This window comes from Centroberyx affinis, unplaced genomic scaffold (assembly GCF_046629955.1).
Source record: "Centroberyx affinis isolate AG114_WGS23_722 - 3 ecotype Tasmania unplaced genomic scaffold, CSIRO-AGI_Caff_v1 ptg001340l_1, whole genome shotgun sequence".
NCBI lineage: Eukaryota > Metazoa > Chordata > Actinopteri > Beryciformes > Berycidae > Centroberyx > Centroberyx affinis.
In genome coordinates, this window is record NW_027279837.1 from 485,001 (window position 1) to 497,736 (window position 12,736).

At 46.4% G+C, this 12,736-nt stretch overlaps 1 protein-coding gene across 1 annotated transcript in view; it reads left to right on the forward strand.

The window, feature by feature from the left end:
- The window catches only part of gli3 (GLI family zinc finger 3), a 97,754-nt gene that overhangs the window by 15,732 nt on the left and 69,286 nt on the right, over positions 1–12,736 (forward strand). The window contains exon 2 of the mRNA XM_071525834.1: positions 2,249–2,422. Coding sequence (XP_071381935.1) covers positions 2,290–2,422 — 133 coding nt within the window. The 5' untranslated portion in view covers positions 2,249–2,289. The remainder of the gene's footprint in view (positions 1–2,248; positions 2,423–12,736) is intronic.

The following is a 12,736-nucleotide window of genomic DNA, read 5'->3' on the forward strand; positions in this document are numbered from 1 at the left end:
GGTGTGGGCGTCCAGGTCAGAGGGATTATGGGTGAAAAGGTCCTGCTTTTAATTGCTGCTTTGGAACTGTGGCCTGCCTCGTGGAACACAAAAGGCCGGTCAGACACGCTTCAGCGGCTTGGAGTTGTGAATATTTGCCCGACCAGTGGAATGCCTCCGCTTTCTCCTCGCCTCCCCTACAAAACCCCCGGTCCTGACCCTCGTATTCACTCTGCTTTCAGCTCGCTGTGCCCCTGTCTGACTCACCTGGGGGGGAACAGGGTGTTTTAAAGGGACACACACACACTTACACACACACACGCACACATGCACGTATGCAACCTCCACACATAAAGCATCTTGGGGTCTACTCTATAACAGCTGTAAAGGAGGTTCTCTCCCTGTTCTCTTCCTCTTCCCTGCTTTTGCACAAGTTCAATCATTAGAATGATGTAATGAAATTTTAAAAGGGGAGAGTAAAAGTCTGACTTAGGGGTGCTTCTGTCTGATCACGCTCTCGTTTCAGTTTGTCTGTGTTTCCAGGGCGATGAAAGTGAAACGAATGACCTGCTATTCTCACGACAGAGTACCTATGATTGATCATCCGGCTGAGGAACTCACATACATGCATGTGCAGACAGACACGCGAAAAAACCACCGCACGTCTTCTACAGATTAACACGCCGACTCGCTCTCCAAAGACCCCCAAAAATGAAAGCGTTCATTCTATCAAACACACGCAGCAGTGATTTGAGATGATATCTGTGCAAGTAGGAAGAAATGTCTTTGGTCGGGAATGACGGCTACACATGTATTCATGTGGGAGTGATTAGAGGAAGAGCTCTTGTTTAATTCTGTTTTGATTGGTAGGGGAGTAATTGCGTTGTGTTTTTTTTTTTTTTTTTTTTTTTCTGTAAGCCAGGAATTGCTTACAGATGTTGTTGTCGGGTCAGAATGGATGACAGACTTGGGTTTTTCAGGGGGTTGGAAAAAAAACAAACAAAGCGCACTGTGTTTGTCTGAAGTTTACCCCTCTCCACTTCCCCCTCTCCTTCCCTCCTTGGGGAGTTGGTAAAAATCCCCCCCCCCTCTCTCTCTCTTGTAGTTTTAGCAGCAGCCCTGTGTTTGCATTACAGCCGGCTTTACTGCTGGCCTTTGTATCCATGCATGTTTATAGGGTGGAGGACAATTAAATAGTATAGTCAGGTAATTAGCTGTCTTTATTGGACAGAAAATGTTAGTCAGACTAAATATTTCCAGTAATTATCCTGAATTATGGAGCACTTGGAGTCTAAGTGAAGGCCTTGTATTGGACCAAACGCAGCTGTCCTGTACTTTGTGTAAATGAGTGGCTGCGGTGTATCGCCATGTTGGTTTAATGGTCTCTCCATAATCAGGGTTGAGGACAGAGCCCTCCGTGACCTAGATAGTGTTGAGTTTGTAGACGGCCTCGGAGGTGCTGAACTGAGCAGCATGTCTGCTAGACTGTTGGCTGAACCCCCTACTAAACCCACAGACAGTATTAACTTGAACCACCTTTATTCTTTGAAAGAAAAATTGCCCGGCACCATGATATTCCCAAAAGGGCCTTCAAACAAACCTTGTTTTTTCAGGACTGTGAATGTTTCTCTCTCTGTGGTATCCCCTTAAGGTTTCTGCTTTCTCTCTGGAAAGACTGCTTGAGTGGGATTATCAGTATATCCACAAGCTACCTTTACTTCTATTCTGAGATATAAAACCTAGTCAGGGTGTCCTGCCTCGCTCTGTTATAGAGTTGTTGTTTTTTTGACAGGAAGTCAGAAGTTTATTGTGGCATAGTTGAAAATAAGGTGAAGTTAAATCTTGGCCTTGGGTATCTAACCACAGTTAGTGGCGACGCAAATCTAGACACATTAGACCCAAACAATTATGAGTTAAAATAAACCAGGGTGAGCTGGTGGATTAACCCATGGCCTGATCTGGGCTTCATGACTAGGGGGCATTGGATCCAAGGTCTTTCTCATGTTTTCGGGGTGAAAGACTCACTGAGTTCAACTCTCGTTTTTGAGGCATTCTTTTGATGAAATAGTTTAGCTTCGATCGAGCAAAAAACCCCCATCATTCTCAAACTTATTTCACAAATCATTCCATACCGATTTATTTCAGTTTTACTAGTAGAGAGACACTTTTTTGAAGGAAAAGTTTATACAACTTTCTTCTCTGCTTCTCTGCTTGTTATGTGCTTCAGTGCTTTGTATTTACCCGTCCTCTCCGCCTTCTTCTCCATCAGTTATCCTGTCTCCATGAGGTGCTGAGGAATGAGCGATCGCCATGGAAACCCAGTCCCAGGCCAGTTCTGCAGCTGAGAAGAAGAAGAGGGTGGAGACCATCGTGGCGACCAAGGGCTCATCAGCACGCACCGACATCAGTGAGAAGGCCGTGGCCTCCAGCACCACCTCAAACGGTACGCATCACCTCTCACCTGTGCTCACTACACACCTGGTCTATCGGTCAACTTACCCATGAAGTGACTAAGTGAACATAGAAGCCAAAGTCATCCATGCCTCACTTCGGTGCTCCATGCTAATGGTTTAGCATGTACTATGCTGAGTTAGGGATGACAGCTAGACTAAACTAGACTAAATGCTGCCTGAGTGTACGAATGCAAAGTTCACCTCTTTAGGCGTTGCTACTTTTGCTACATTTTATAGTTTGGTTGCTAAGTTTTAGGTTTAGATCTTGGTTTATTTTGGGCTTTGGTTGTTTAGGTGCTGCACTTCAGCTTACAATATTTTCCTAAAGCTGAGTAATCTTATATGACATCTGGCTAGATTCGGGGATTCCTAAACTTTACACAAAAAAATGATACAAAAGCACTTTGAACTGCCCAGGACTACTGTTCCTCTTTACATAATTGTGGTCAGTGGGAGACAGTGTACAGATAAAAAACAAAAGCGGAAATAGTTCCAGAAATAAACCTGGTTAATGATATTTCATGTTTTAGATTTATGACTCTACAGGCCATAAACCACTAACAACTTTATATCACTAAAACCTCAGTCTTCTTACTTTGGTTAATGCTAGTCACCTGCTATCACTCAACTTGATGTATGCTAAAGTGTTAGCATGGAGCCAATGATCTACTGCGGTCACACAGATGAGTTTGGTATCTATGTTCTCGTTTATCTCCCCAAAACTTGCTGTGTTCCTTTAACATTTCGGCTTGCACATGAATGTTTACTTTTTCCTCATTCTCATGGTTTACAGTGAGTCACATACAGAAATCACTGGTAGCAAAACTTTGACATGTTTACATAGCAATGTCTTCAACACATGCTGCTAAAAGAGACATGGAGCTTACACTTCATTAAGCTTGTCGTCATTCAGCCTTTCATTCCCATTCATACGCTGGAATGAAGAATATTAGATGACAAACTTTTTTTTTTGGTGGAAAGCCTTGGGGCAACAGGCAAAAGTCATAACAAAACCAGAGTTGAAATTACCATGACCTAAGTTGCAGCTGTGCTCATTAGCAGCAACGAGAAGATTAAGAAGGTCTGGGGGATGGAGGGTCAGGGGGAGGATCTAGGAGGTGGAGTTGGTGGGCTGACAGCTTAGAGAGCTATCTGTCACCCCTCTGCCTCTGCGGATGTGTGGGATGTCAAATGTTATCATCCCAAGTGTGAATCAGGAGACCTCAAATAGTCCGAGAGAGGGTAAATCGGTTGCCGGGACTGTCACTTTCTCCCCATATGGGAGTTATCGCAGGAACTGGGTGGAGGCGCTGGGTAAGGGAATGCATCCTGAAGCTTCTTGGGAACACTCTCACTCTTACTCATTCCCAGATGGCCAACATTGTTTTATTAATTAAAGGGGCAGCGGTGGAAAAAAAAAAAGTTTTACGCTGTGGAAAAAGCATGGATGTAATTCGGCTCCGTGATTGCAGATTTTTCTTTGTAATGTGCAGGTAATTACTACTCGGAACGGCACAAGGTTTGTCTTGTAAACTTTGTTGAGCAATCTCCTAAAACCGATTCAGCCACGTAAGAAGACATGCTAAAGCCTCAAGTAATGGTGCATACCCCAAAAGACAGTAGTCCCATAATTCATCTGGAGAAGGGAGGGATGATACTTATCTACACAGAAAGGTCCCTTTAGATCCCAATCTCTCGCTTGGAATCATAAGATAGCTTACACATTCTTTGTGTGGTTATAATTACAGCACATTCCCAAGTCTCCCCCAGAACTCATAACCTCTTATCAGGTGTAACCCTACACTCGCCTCAACTTTAACCCCCGTAGCGGCTGCCCCACTGCCTCCATCCAAACAAAAGGTAATTGTGAGCAGCTGTGGAACCCCAGTGACTGGCTCTTCTGAGGAAGGCCCAGGGAAATATTTCCCCCCGTCAGGCAGGGTAGCGGCCCCTGATCCCAGCGCAGCGGAAACCCCGTGGTGCGCCCAGCTACAGCGTGCTACGATAAGTTGTGAAAAGTGGAAAGTAAGTAGGAGGGGCAGGTGGAGCGGACATGGCGGCTGTTCAGCTCGCTTCTTCCAAAGTAATCTCAGCTACCTAGAAGCATGGCCTTTAGCTGTGGCTGTGATCAGTTGGCCCATAGAGGTATTGATCTGATCGGTAATTTAATATTGGCAACTGCAATCTTCTGGTGACCAAGCAGCACTTTTGTCTGGGGAAACTGATTTTGCTGCAGAAACAATCTTCACATGCATTTTGCAGAGTTGTCATAATTCAATATTAAAAAGTTCAATTTCAGTGAAGAAAACTTGTTTCTTCTTGTTTCACTCTCACTGTCTTTCCTCTTCTTCTCTCTCAGTTTATAGAGCTGGCTAGTCATGTTGTAATACCAACGTCATCAAGGTTCTGGAAATGTTTTGGCCGTTCATTTGTGGCACCGAGATTTCAAAACAGCTGGTTCCATGTAGTTTCACTCACTCAATCAGAGAATTTACAGTGCAAGAATAATATATAACTAAATTGGATTTGCACTTTAAGAAAAACAACATTTGTACAAAACTGTGTACATAACAGCTTTAGCTTGGTAAAGGACTACAGTTTCCATAGTGCTTTGCAATACAGAGGCGTTTTCGATCGACTGGCCGCCTCTCCGTGATAAAAATGCCTTTGTGCCGGATTGTAACCAATTGTAAAGCATTTTACAGATTACCCAAGAGTGAATGCTTGAAAGAATTGTATATCAGACTTAAACGGTAAGATAAAATTTCTCTCAAACAGCCGTGCATGGTGTTAGGATACTATGGGCTGTTATGGAGCACACGGCTAGCTACCGTGCCAAATGGGCGCTGCCACTGAGGAGAGAGCGTGACAGTGGAACGAGCGTGAGAGCTCTTGCGATCGCGTGATTGGTCGAGAGTTGGTGAGGCTTGTGGGTATTGTAGTAGGTGTCATGAAAAAAGCTTCTTTTTCAACACAGAGGTTGAAACAACATCACTGATGATAGCAAGCACATAATGGAGACTTGCTTTAACCGGTAGAAGATAATACTTGATGCAGATTGGCTGTAATTAACAGTAGAGTGAAGTTGGATGGGAGGTTATCATGGGGAAAATCACTTGTTGAACCACTGTACCACGTGACTCACCAGCTCTATTCTCCTGTCCCGCTTGGTTTCTCCTCATCGCCTCACTCTTTTAACTCTTCCCTCCTCCAACATGCCATCTCTCTCCCACTCTCTCTTCGCCTCTCCTTTCCTCAGTCTGTAAGTTTTGTCCAAGTTGAGCAGGCCCAGAGTAATTATGGAGTCCTGGTAGAGCGTTCCCACATGGTTGGCTAAATGGTGGCTTCATCCTGTGTGCCATTCATCTGTGTGCCCCCTCCCCTGGCCTGACAGCTCAAAAGAGCCGACTGTGCCACAACAATACTGTGATTGGTGCTCTTTAGGAGGGGTGTGGGGGGGTGCTCTCCCCTCCCACCCTCATCATTCGCCAGGCAGGTGGACCACAAAGTCCCCTGATTCTTTTGTTGCCTCCCGAGCTAAAAAAAAAAAAAAAAGATGTCCATGCTCCTTGGCTGAATAAATCCTGTCGTCATGGGATAATTTGCTAATAAAAAAAAAAAAAGAAGAAAGAGGGGTGGGGGCTGAAGGGCTAGCTATTTACGAAAAAGAAGGGAAAAAAAGTTTCTGGTTGGTAGGTCTGCTGGACTTTTTTGATATGGGTGCTGCTGATTTGGGGGAAGAGAGGGACAAAGCTGGAGAGAGGGAGTTAGTGAGTATGTAAGCAGTGGGATGAGAATAGAGAAACAGGGATAGTGGGAGGAGATGCGATAGACTCAGTTCAGAAAATTGTTAGGGAATGCAACTGTTCTAGCAGGGCGTCTGTGAGCTAAGTAGTTTATGAAGTGAAGGAGTTGGGACCTTTTAATGGTCACGGTTAAAAGGGCAGGAGCAGGGTCTCAGAGGCAAACAAGTTAAGCCTTGAAGGGCAACAAATGTTAGGCTTTCGTGTAGGTTACCAGAGAAATCCCTAAGCAAATGGAGAGCGTGCCTAAAGTATTTAGGGAAGAAAAGGAACAGTTGACTGCTTTGAAAAAAAAAAAAAAAAGATCTTTTGACGGGGAAAAAATAGGGAGAGAAAAAGAGAGAAGGGAGAATGATACAGAAGAGAGGGGAGAGATAGAGAAAGAGTGAGGGGCCACCTTCTTTTTAGGCAGCCATTTAAATGATCAACGGTAAATAGAGGGGAATGTCATCTGACAGAAATAAAGTTCCCGTTAACAGCGGGGATGGAAAGTAATTTACAGATACGCTGTCCCCGCCATCTTTGTGCCTCCCAGATAAGGTTTCATTTCAGAAACGGATAGGAGACATTTTCACTTACGGGCCCCCATTCTGGGACACCTGTGATAACAGCTTGTGGACCCCTAATTGAAAATGGGTTTCAAAATGGATTTTCACTTTTCTTCCTCCTCTCCCCCTCCGTTCCCTCCCTCATGACTGCCCCCACCACCACCCCCGTCAACACAACCGCCCCCCTCCACCCCCCACCCCCCCCCCACACACACACACACCCCGGCTCCATCCCTTTTTTCCTTGGCGTTCCCTTGTCGTTGGCGGAGGGAGGCAATATTGGAAGGACAGGGGAGGAAGGGGGGGGAGAGGAGGAAGAGGGGAGGCAGGGGGGGAAATGGAGCGTTGGGAGCGGATCATCCCTCAGCCCGGTGTCACGGCGATGACAGCCGCGCGATCCGTCTTATTAATGAAATCATTGATCACTTGATGGGACTCATAATCAACTGTTTCTCCACTGTGTCCTGCCCCCTCTCCTCCTCCTCCTCCTCCTCCCTTTTCATGCTGCCACCTCTGCTTTCCACTTTTTCATCCCTCGTTTTTTTTCCCCAGCACCCCCCCTCCCCTAAAAGATGAACTACTGATGATCATTTTTTTTGTTAGCAAAAGAAAAAAAAAAATCTTTGATAAATATATAAATTTAACGAGAACACCCAGCCAGACACTCTCTGACAATAAATGCTGACGAGTGATTCGGCATCAGAGGAAGAAGCAGATCTGATAGGGATATGAAAATTAGGAAAATTATGAGAAATATTTCTGTTCGGATTTGTGTCGGATAAATTGGCTTTCTCTGTTAGAGCACTACTCAGGCTGCTGGTTATTTTAGGACATGCACTCCAGGAATCTCATACTAGATTATCGGACTGTTGGTGTATGCATCAAACAGCGAAACTGTGATTTGTGATGGTATTTTCGGCGAGCCTAAAGGTGATCTGTATTAGTGCTGTATGTATGTTATGGGGACCAGAGGTAGGTGTGTGGCTCCTGCACCAGGAAGCAGGGGCCCCTCTGTGGTGCCCTGCTCTGGGCTCTGCCTGTGGGGGCTAATGAGAGAGGACTGATGGAGGGATAAGGGACCTCAGGGGAGCTGTGGCTGGCCCACGGGTCAAACAGCACAATGGAGGGGGCGTTATAGAGCCTGACACACAGCCCCACACAGGAAAACTGGCTCTTAGTGGCAAGGCTCTCTGTGTATGGCCTCTGTATGTGTTATATCAGTAGAAATGCATAGAAGAAAATGCATATTTTGCCAGAATAGGGCTGTTTTCACTAAAGTACATTTGATGTCTTAGAGATACATAGAGATATAATATAAAGAAGGTGCCTGTAGATTAGGGTTCATAAAGTCGCAGTGGCCCAAGTGCACACACACACACACACACACACACACACACACACACACACACACACGCAATGTATATGCTTAGCCTTCACTGGTGAGCCAGAGCCATTTCATGGACCTCTGCACTGAAGGCAATTTCCTGCAGCAGCAGGGCAACAGGCTTTGGCAGAGCCACCTCACAGGGGCCCGAGGCACGGGATTAGCTTAGCCTGACTGCTACTCAGGGCGGAGGGGCCCGCAGCTGCCCGGCCCACTGCAGCCCGGCCTGGCCCCTCTCTCTCTCTCTCTCTCTCTCTGGCACACTTCTGCCTGCACAGATCTGCCTGCTGGAGCTCCACCGCTCCTTCACTTCTGGAAGCTACATGTAAGCCACTGCCTCAAGACTTTCGCATGTGGAGATGCCACCAGAATTCAGCTGTAGTGGAATTGCAATACACATTCTGATCTTTGCTTTTGTCAGTGCACAACCTGCCTGTTTGCTATGGAGAGTCTCTATAGGAAGTGTTTGGCTGTTACTGTGGTGGTTCCGAGTAATGGCATTTGCTGACAAAAATAAAAATTTGTCCTTAATTTGACTCAGAGTTCATGTTGTGTACTGCATAGATACAGATGATAATCTCAGTTCAACTACCCAATCATAGTTTTTTAATTCTAATCTGTTGTGATAGTTCACGCTGACCATCACAAAGGCTCCTCAGAAGAGCCTGAGGTCATTTTCACTGACATGCTGAGAGCCAGAAAGGCCTGTGAGTCAGAGGTCAGGCGGGTCAGAGACGAGGCACTGAACCAGCGACCAGCCTCACAAAGACAAATCAGCCAGCCGGCCCTGTGTGAGAGGAGAGGGGTAAGTCCGTCAGCCCGGCCCTGCTGCACCGCTGCACCACCGCGGAGAGAGGGAGAGGGAGGCGCAGGGTCGGCCAGGGCCCCCATAAACTCATAAACCCATAAAGTGGGGAAACAGTAGTTGATTATTCTGCCACTCTGTCCATTTGTCGGTAGGCATCAGTGGCCTCCCTCCTGCCAGGAGGAACAAAGCAGGAGTGTCCTGACCCTGCCAGGAGAATTTATTGTGGTGTGTTCCTCTCCGCGTCCTCTCTGTTTTGTTCGCTCGCTCACGCCGCCTTACCTCAGTTGGGTTCTCGTTGAATGGGAGCAGAGGATGAGATAGCAACTAGTGGCCTTGCTATTGGGGTTTATGTGAAAGTATGGGTGTGTATGGAGGAGGAAAGGTCCTGCTACTGAGTTGAGCTTTCCTTTTGTTCAAATGTAAAGAAAATGGAGAGCAGAAAAACATATTGGTCTCAAGCTGATTTGTATTTTCTGCATGAGACATTTTGTGCATTCATTTTCAGTTGCTTCCTTGACTTATATGATCAAGTGGTGAGGACATATGAGACATTTTTAAACAATCTATAACTTGGCGTGCTGTAGATTTTTGTGTCTCGCTGAAGAAGGTGCTGAAAAGATTTAGAACCACTGCATTATATTACGCACAAATTACTGAGCATAATTTGTTTGCATATACAATGTGTTGTACAGTGCACAGTACAAGGACAGGTACCACAGATGAATCAAGAAAAGTTTCTAATGAAACTCTACCAGCTGAAAATACAGAAATAAAAAAAACTGTATGTATGTGATGTTTATCATTTTTGGTAACACAATAGACAAATGAGCCAATAGCTGATAAAATATGTAAATTCTGTGTGTTTTTAGACCACTTTTTTCCCATTGTACTTTTTTTAATTTAACATGTAAAATAACTTTACTGATCTTACTATAATTTAGTCTTTAACACAATACATGCATTTGCAAATGAAAATGACAGCATGTAATGTACAGCATTTTTGGTGGCTGTACACCCAATCCATCCATTGCACTGAATCATATAAATAAACTCTTTAAAATCTTTGTTGATAAATATTTGGTTGATGTCCTGATACGCAAAACATCCAAAAATATCAGAAATTTAATTTTTTGTCTGAAAGCGGCCTGTATATTTCAATTTCAGCTGAAAACTCATTGGATTAAATCAAGACATGCTCTCAGGTTTGAGGGAGCAGTAGGCCTTATACCCCTAATCTCTCTCCCCTGACCTCCCCACCCCCCTGGGCCTTGCCTCTCACCCGTCTCCCCGCCCGCCCGCCCCTCTCTCTCCCTCGCAGTGCGAAAGAGGAGCTAGGATCAAAGGCCGTAAACCATGGCAGTGATTTCTGGTGATTGATTAGAAGCAGAGGTTGAGAAGCGGCAGCTCTCTCCCCTCCGCTCTTCCCACCCTCTGGTGCTGCGCGCGCACGCTCCCATGGCTCTCGTAAATAGCTCAGGTTTTAAGTGTGAAAAGAGTTGCCGCGATTGGCAGACAGAGCCGAGAAACACATCCGCGTTGGAGCGGCTTGGCCGGTTTTCAGCCTCTTCCTCCTGGATGGCAGGGGGGTGTCAGTTGATAAGAACCATTTGTTGTCTTGCCTGGATCTGGGGAGGGACGGCGTAATCCCTTCACCCTGGTCTGTTCGCAGAGCTGGAGGAAGAGAGCAGAGGAGAGGAGGAGAAGGGATTGATTTTCAGAAAGAGGGCATGCGGAGAATTGAACTCAGATGTGTAGCAGAGACAGGGTTTGAAAGAAACATTCTACTTGCGGGGAAACAAATGTCTGTAGCTTACAGCAGAGGGGGCGTGCAATTTGAACTTGAGCAAGCCCTTCTCATGTTAATCAATTGCATAGCTGTCTTTCACCATTCTGTCCCCCCTCCTCCTCCTCCTGCCCCGAGCTAAACTCAGCCTGGAGGCCTCTTGACAAGCAAGTGGTCCTCTAAAGGCATTTTAATAGGCCATGGCCATTCAGTGGCATTGAGATTAATGCTTTAACAGAATCGCACGCATCCCCTTTTTTTTTTGCACATGCAGCTCCGTCTCTATCCGTTCCTCTCCAGCTCTTCTCTCTGTCTCTCTCTCCCGCCCTGTCTGGTCTCACCTGGAGCTGCGAGGCTAATGATGTTCGGAGTGCGGGCCTCGCAGCGACAGCTCCGGTCCCGGGGAGATGTGTGTCATGTCAGACTTTGCGCCAGACAGACTCCAATAAGAAAGAAGGGAGGGGAGGGAGAGAGAGAGAGAGAGAGTTGGGGGGGGGTTGTTCTTCACAACACAACTGGAGCAAAGCCGAAACCTAAAAGAGCAAATCTCTCGAGGTTTTGTTTTTCATCTGCGGTATTTACAAAGTGATCGAACGCATTTTTGAGTGTCATGGAGTATCTCATTACCCTCTTAAAAGCTTTTATCCGTCCATATGGTCTTAGATATGTACACTCTCATTGCATACTGCAGATAAACACATTCAGTCATGCGCGTGAACACAAACGTGCATACACACACACAGACACACATAATATCTCGTTTTCTCTCACTTTCTTTCACACAACCAAGCTACACACACACACTTAGGGGCAGCTGGATGATGGGCCTGTGATTATTAACTGTTTGGCGACCTCATGACTTCATCCGCGGTGCTGTCAGAGGCGGCCCACATTACGTCTCCGCTCGGCTCAATGGGCTCTTTGTTCTGGCCTGGCTCTGGAGCAGCTCAGCATGGGGCTGCGTGAGTCCGACAGTCCCACTGCGGCCCTGGAGGGGAGGGAGAAGGATGGAGGGAGGAAGGGAATGAGGGGGGAGAGAGAGAGAGAGAGGGAGATTGAAGGGAGAGAGAGAGAGCGAGAGGGGGAGATGCAGGGGATTCAGGAAGACATGGGAACTGAGAGAAGAAGTGGGAGAGAGCGGAGAGATGAAGGGACGGGCGAGAGCAGGAAAGCGGGAGTGCGCTAGCGAGAGATTAGCAGGAAGAAAGTGAGAATGAGAGGCAGATAAGGAAGGTGGGATGTGAAGAGGCAGAAGAGAGGGAATGAGGGATGAAGAGAGAAGGGAAGTAAAGCACGTGCCCCAGGTGAATCCTAGAAGGGGGGGCAGTCTAAAATCCAGGCTAAAACCTGCAGGGAGCTTTCGCCGCCATAATATGGTTGTGCTAAACAATCTTTTCTTTCCACCGAACCCCATCATGGCGATTCATTTCAATAAGGACACCAGATTATGAGGGCAACGTGTCAGCTGAGCTGCAGCAGCGGCCCTTGTGTGGAATGTGGGATTAATGGGAAAGTAATGCAGAGATTAGAGGAGGAGGGGAGATGGAGAGGAGGATTCCACAGGCAGGAGTGACAGGAGAGGTCACATATGAGGTGAGCTCATTACCCAGAAGGGACAGCAACAGGAGGCGGTACTCCCTTAAGAGAGAGGGAGAGACTGAGGGTGCGAGGGAAGGAGGAGAAAAGGGAGAGTGCGTGCAGAGAATATGGTGAGGAGAAAGTTAGAGGGGTGTAAAGATCAAGGAAAGGTTTTTTTTTTTTTGAAAGAATGAAAATGCAATAGGAAGCCAAGGACAATATGTGGTGAGATGGAGGAATGTGTCCCATGTATGGGATGTTTGGGATAAAGGAGTAGCTTTTCACTCATGCTGCCCCAGTGTGAGCACTGAAATACTATAGAGGTAATGTTTATATACCTATGTTAAACTAACACTATCCCCTCCATCTTCATTCTCTGTCACGGTGCCCAGTTCTGGCT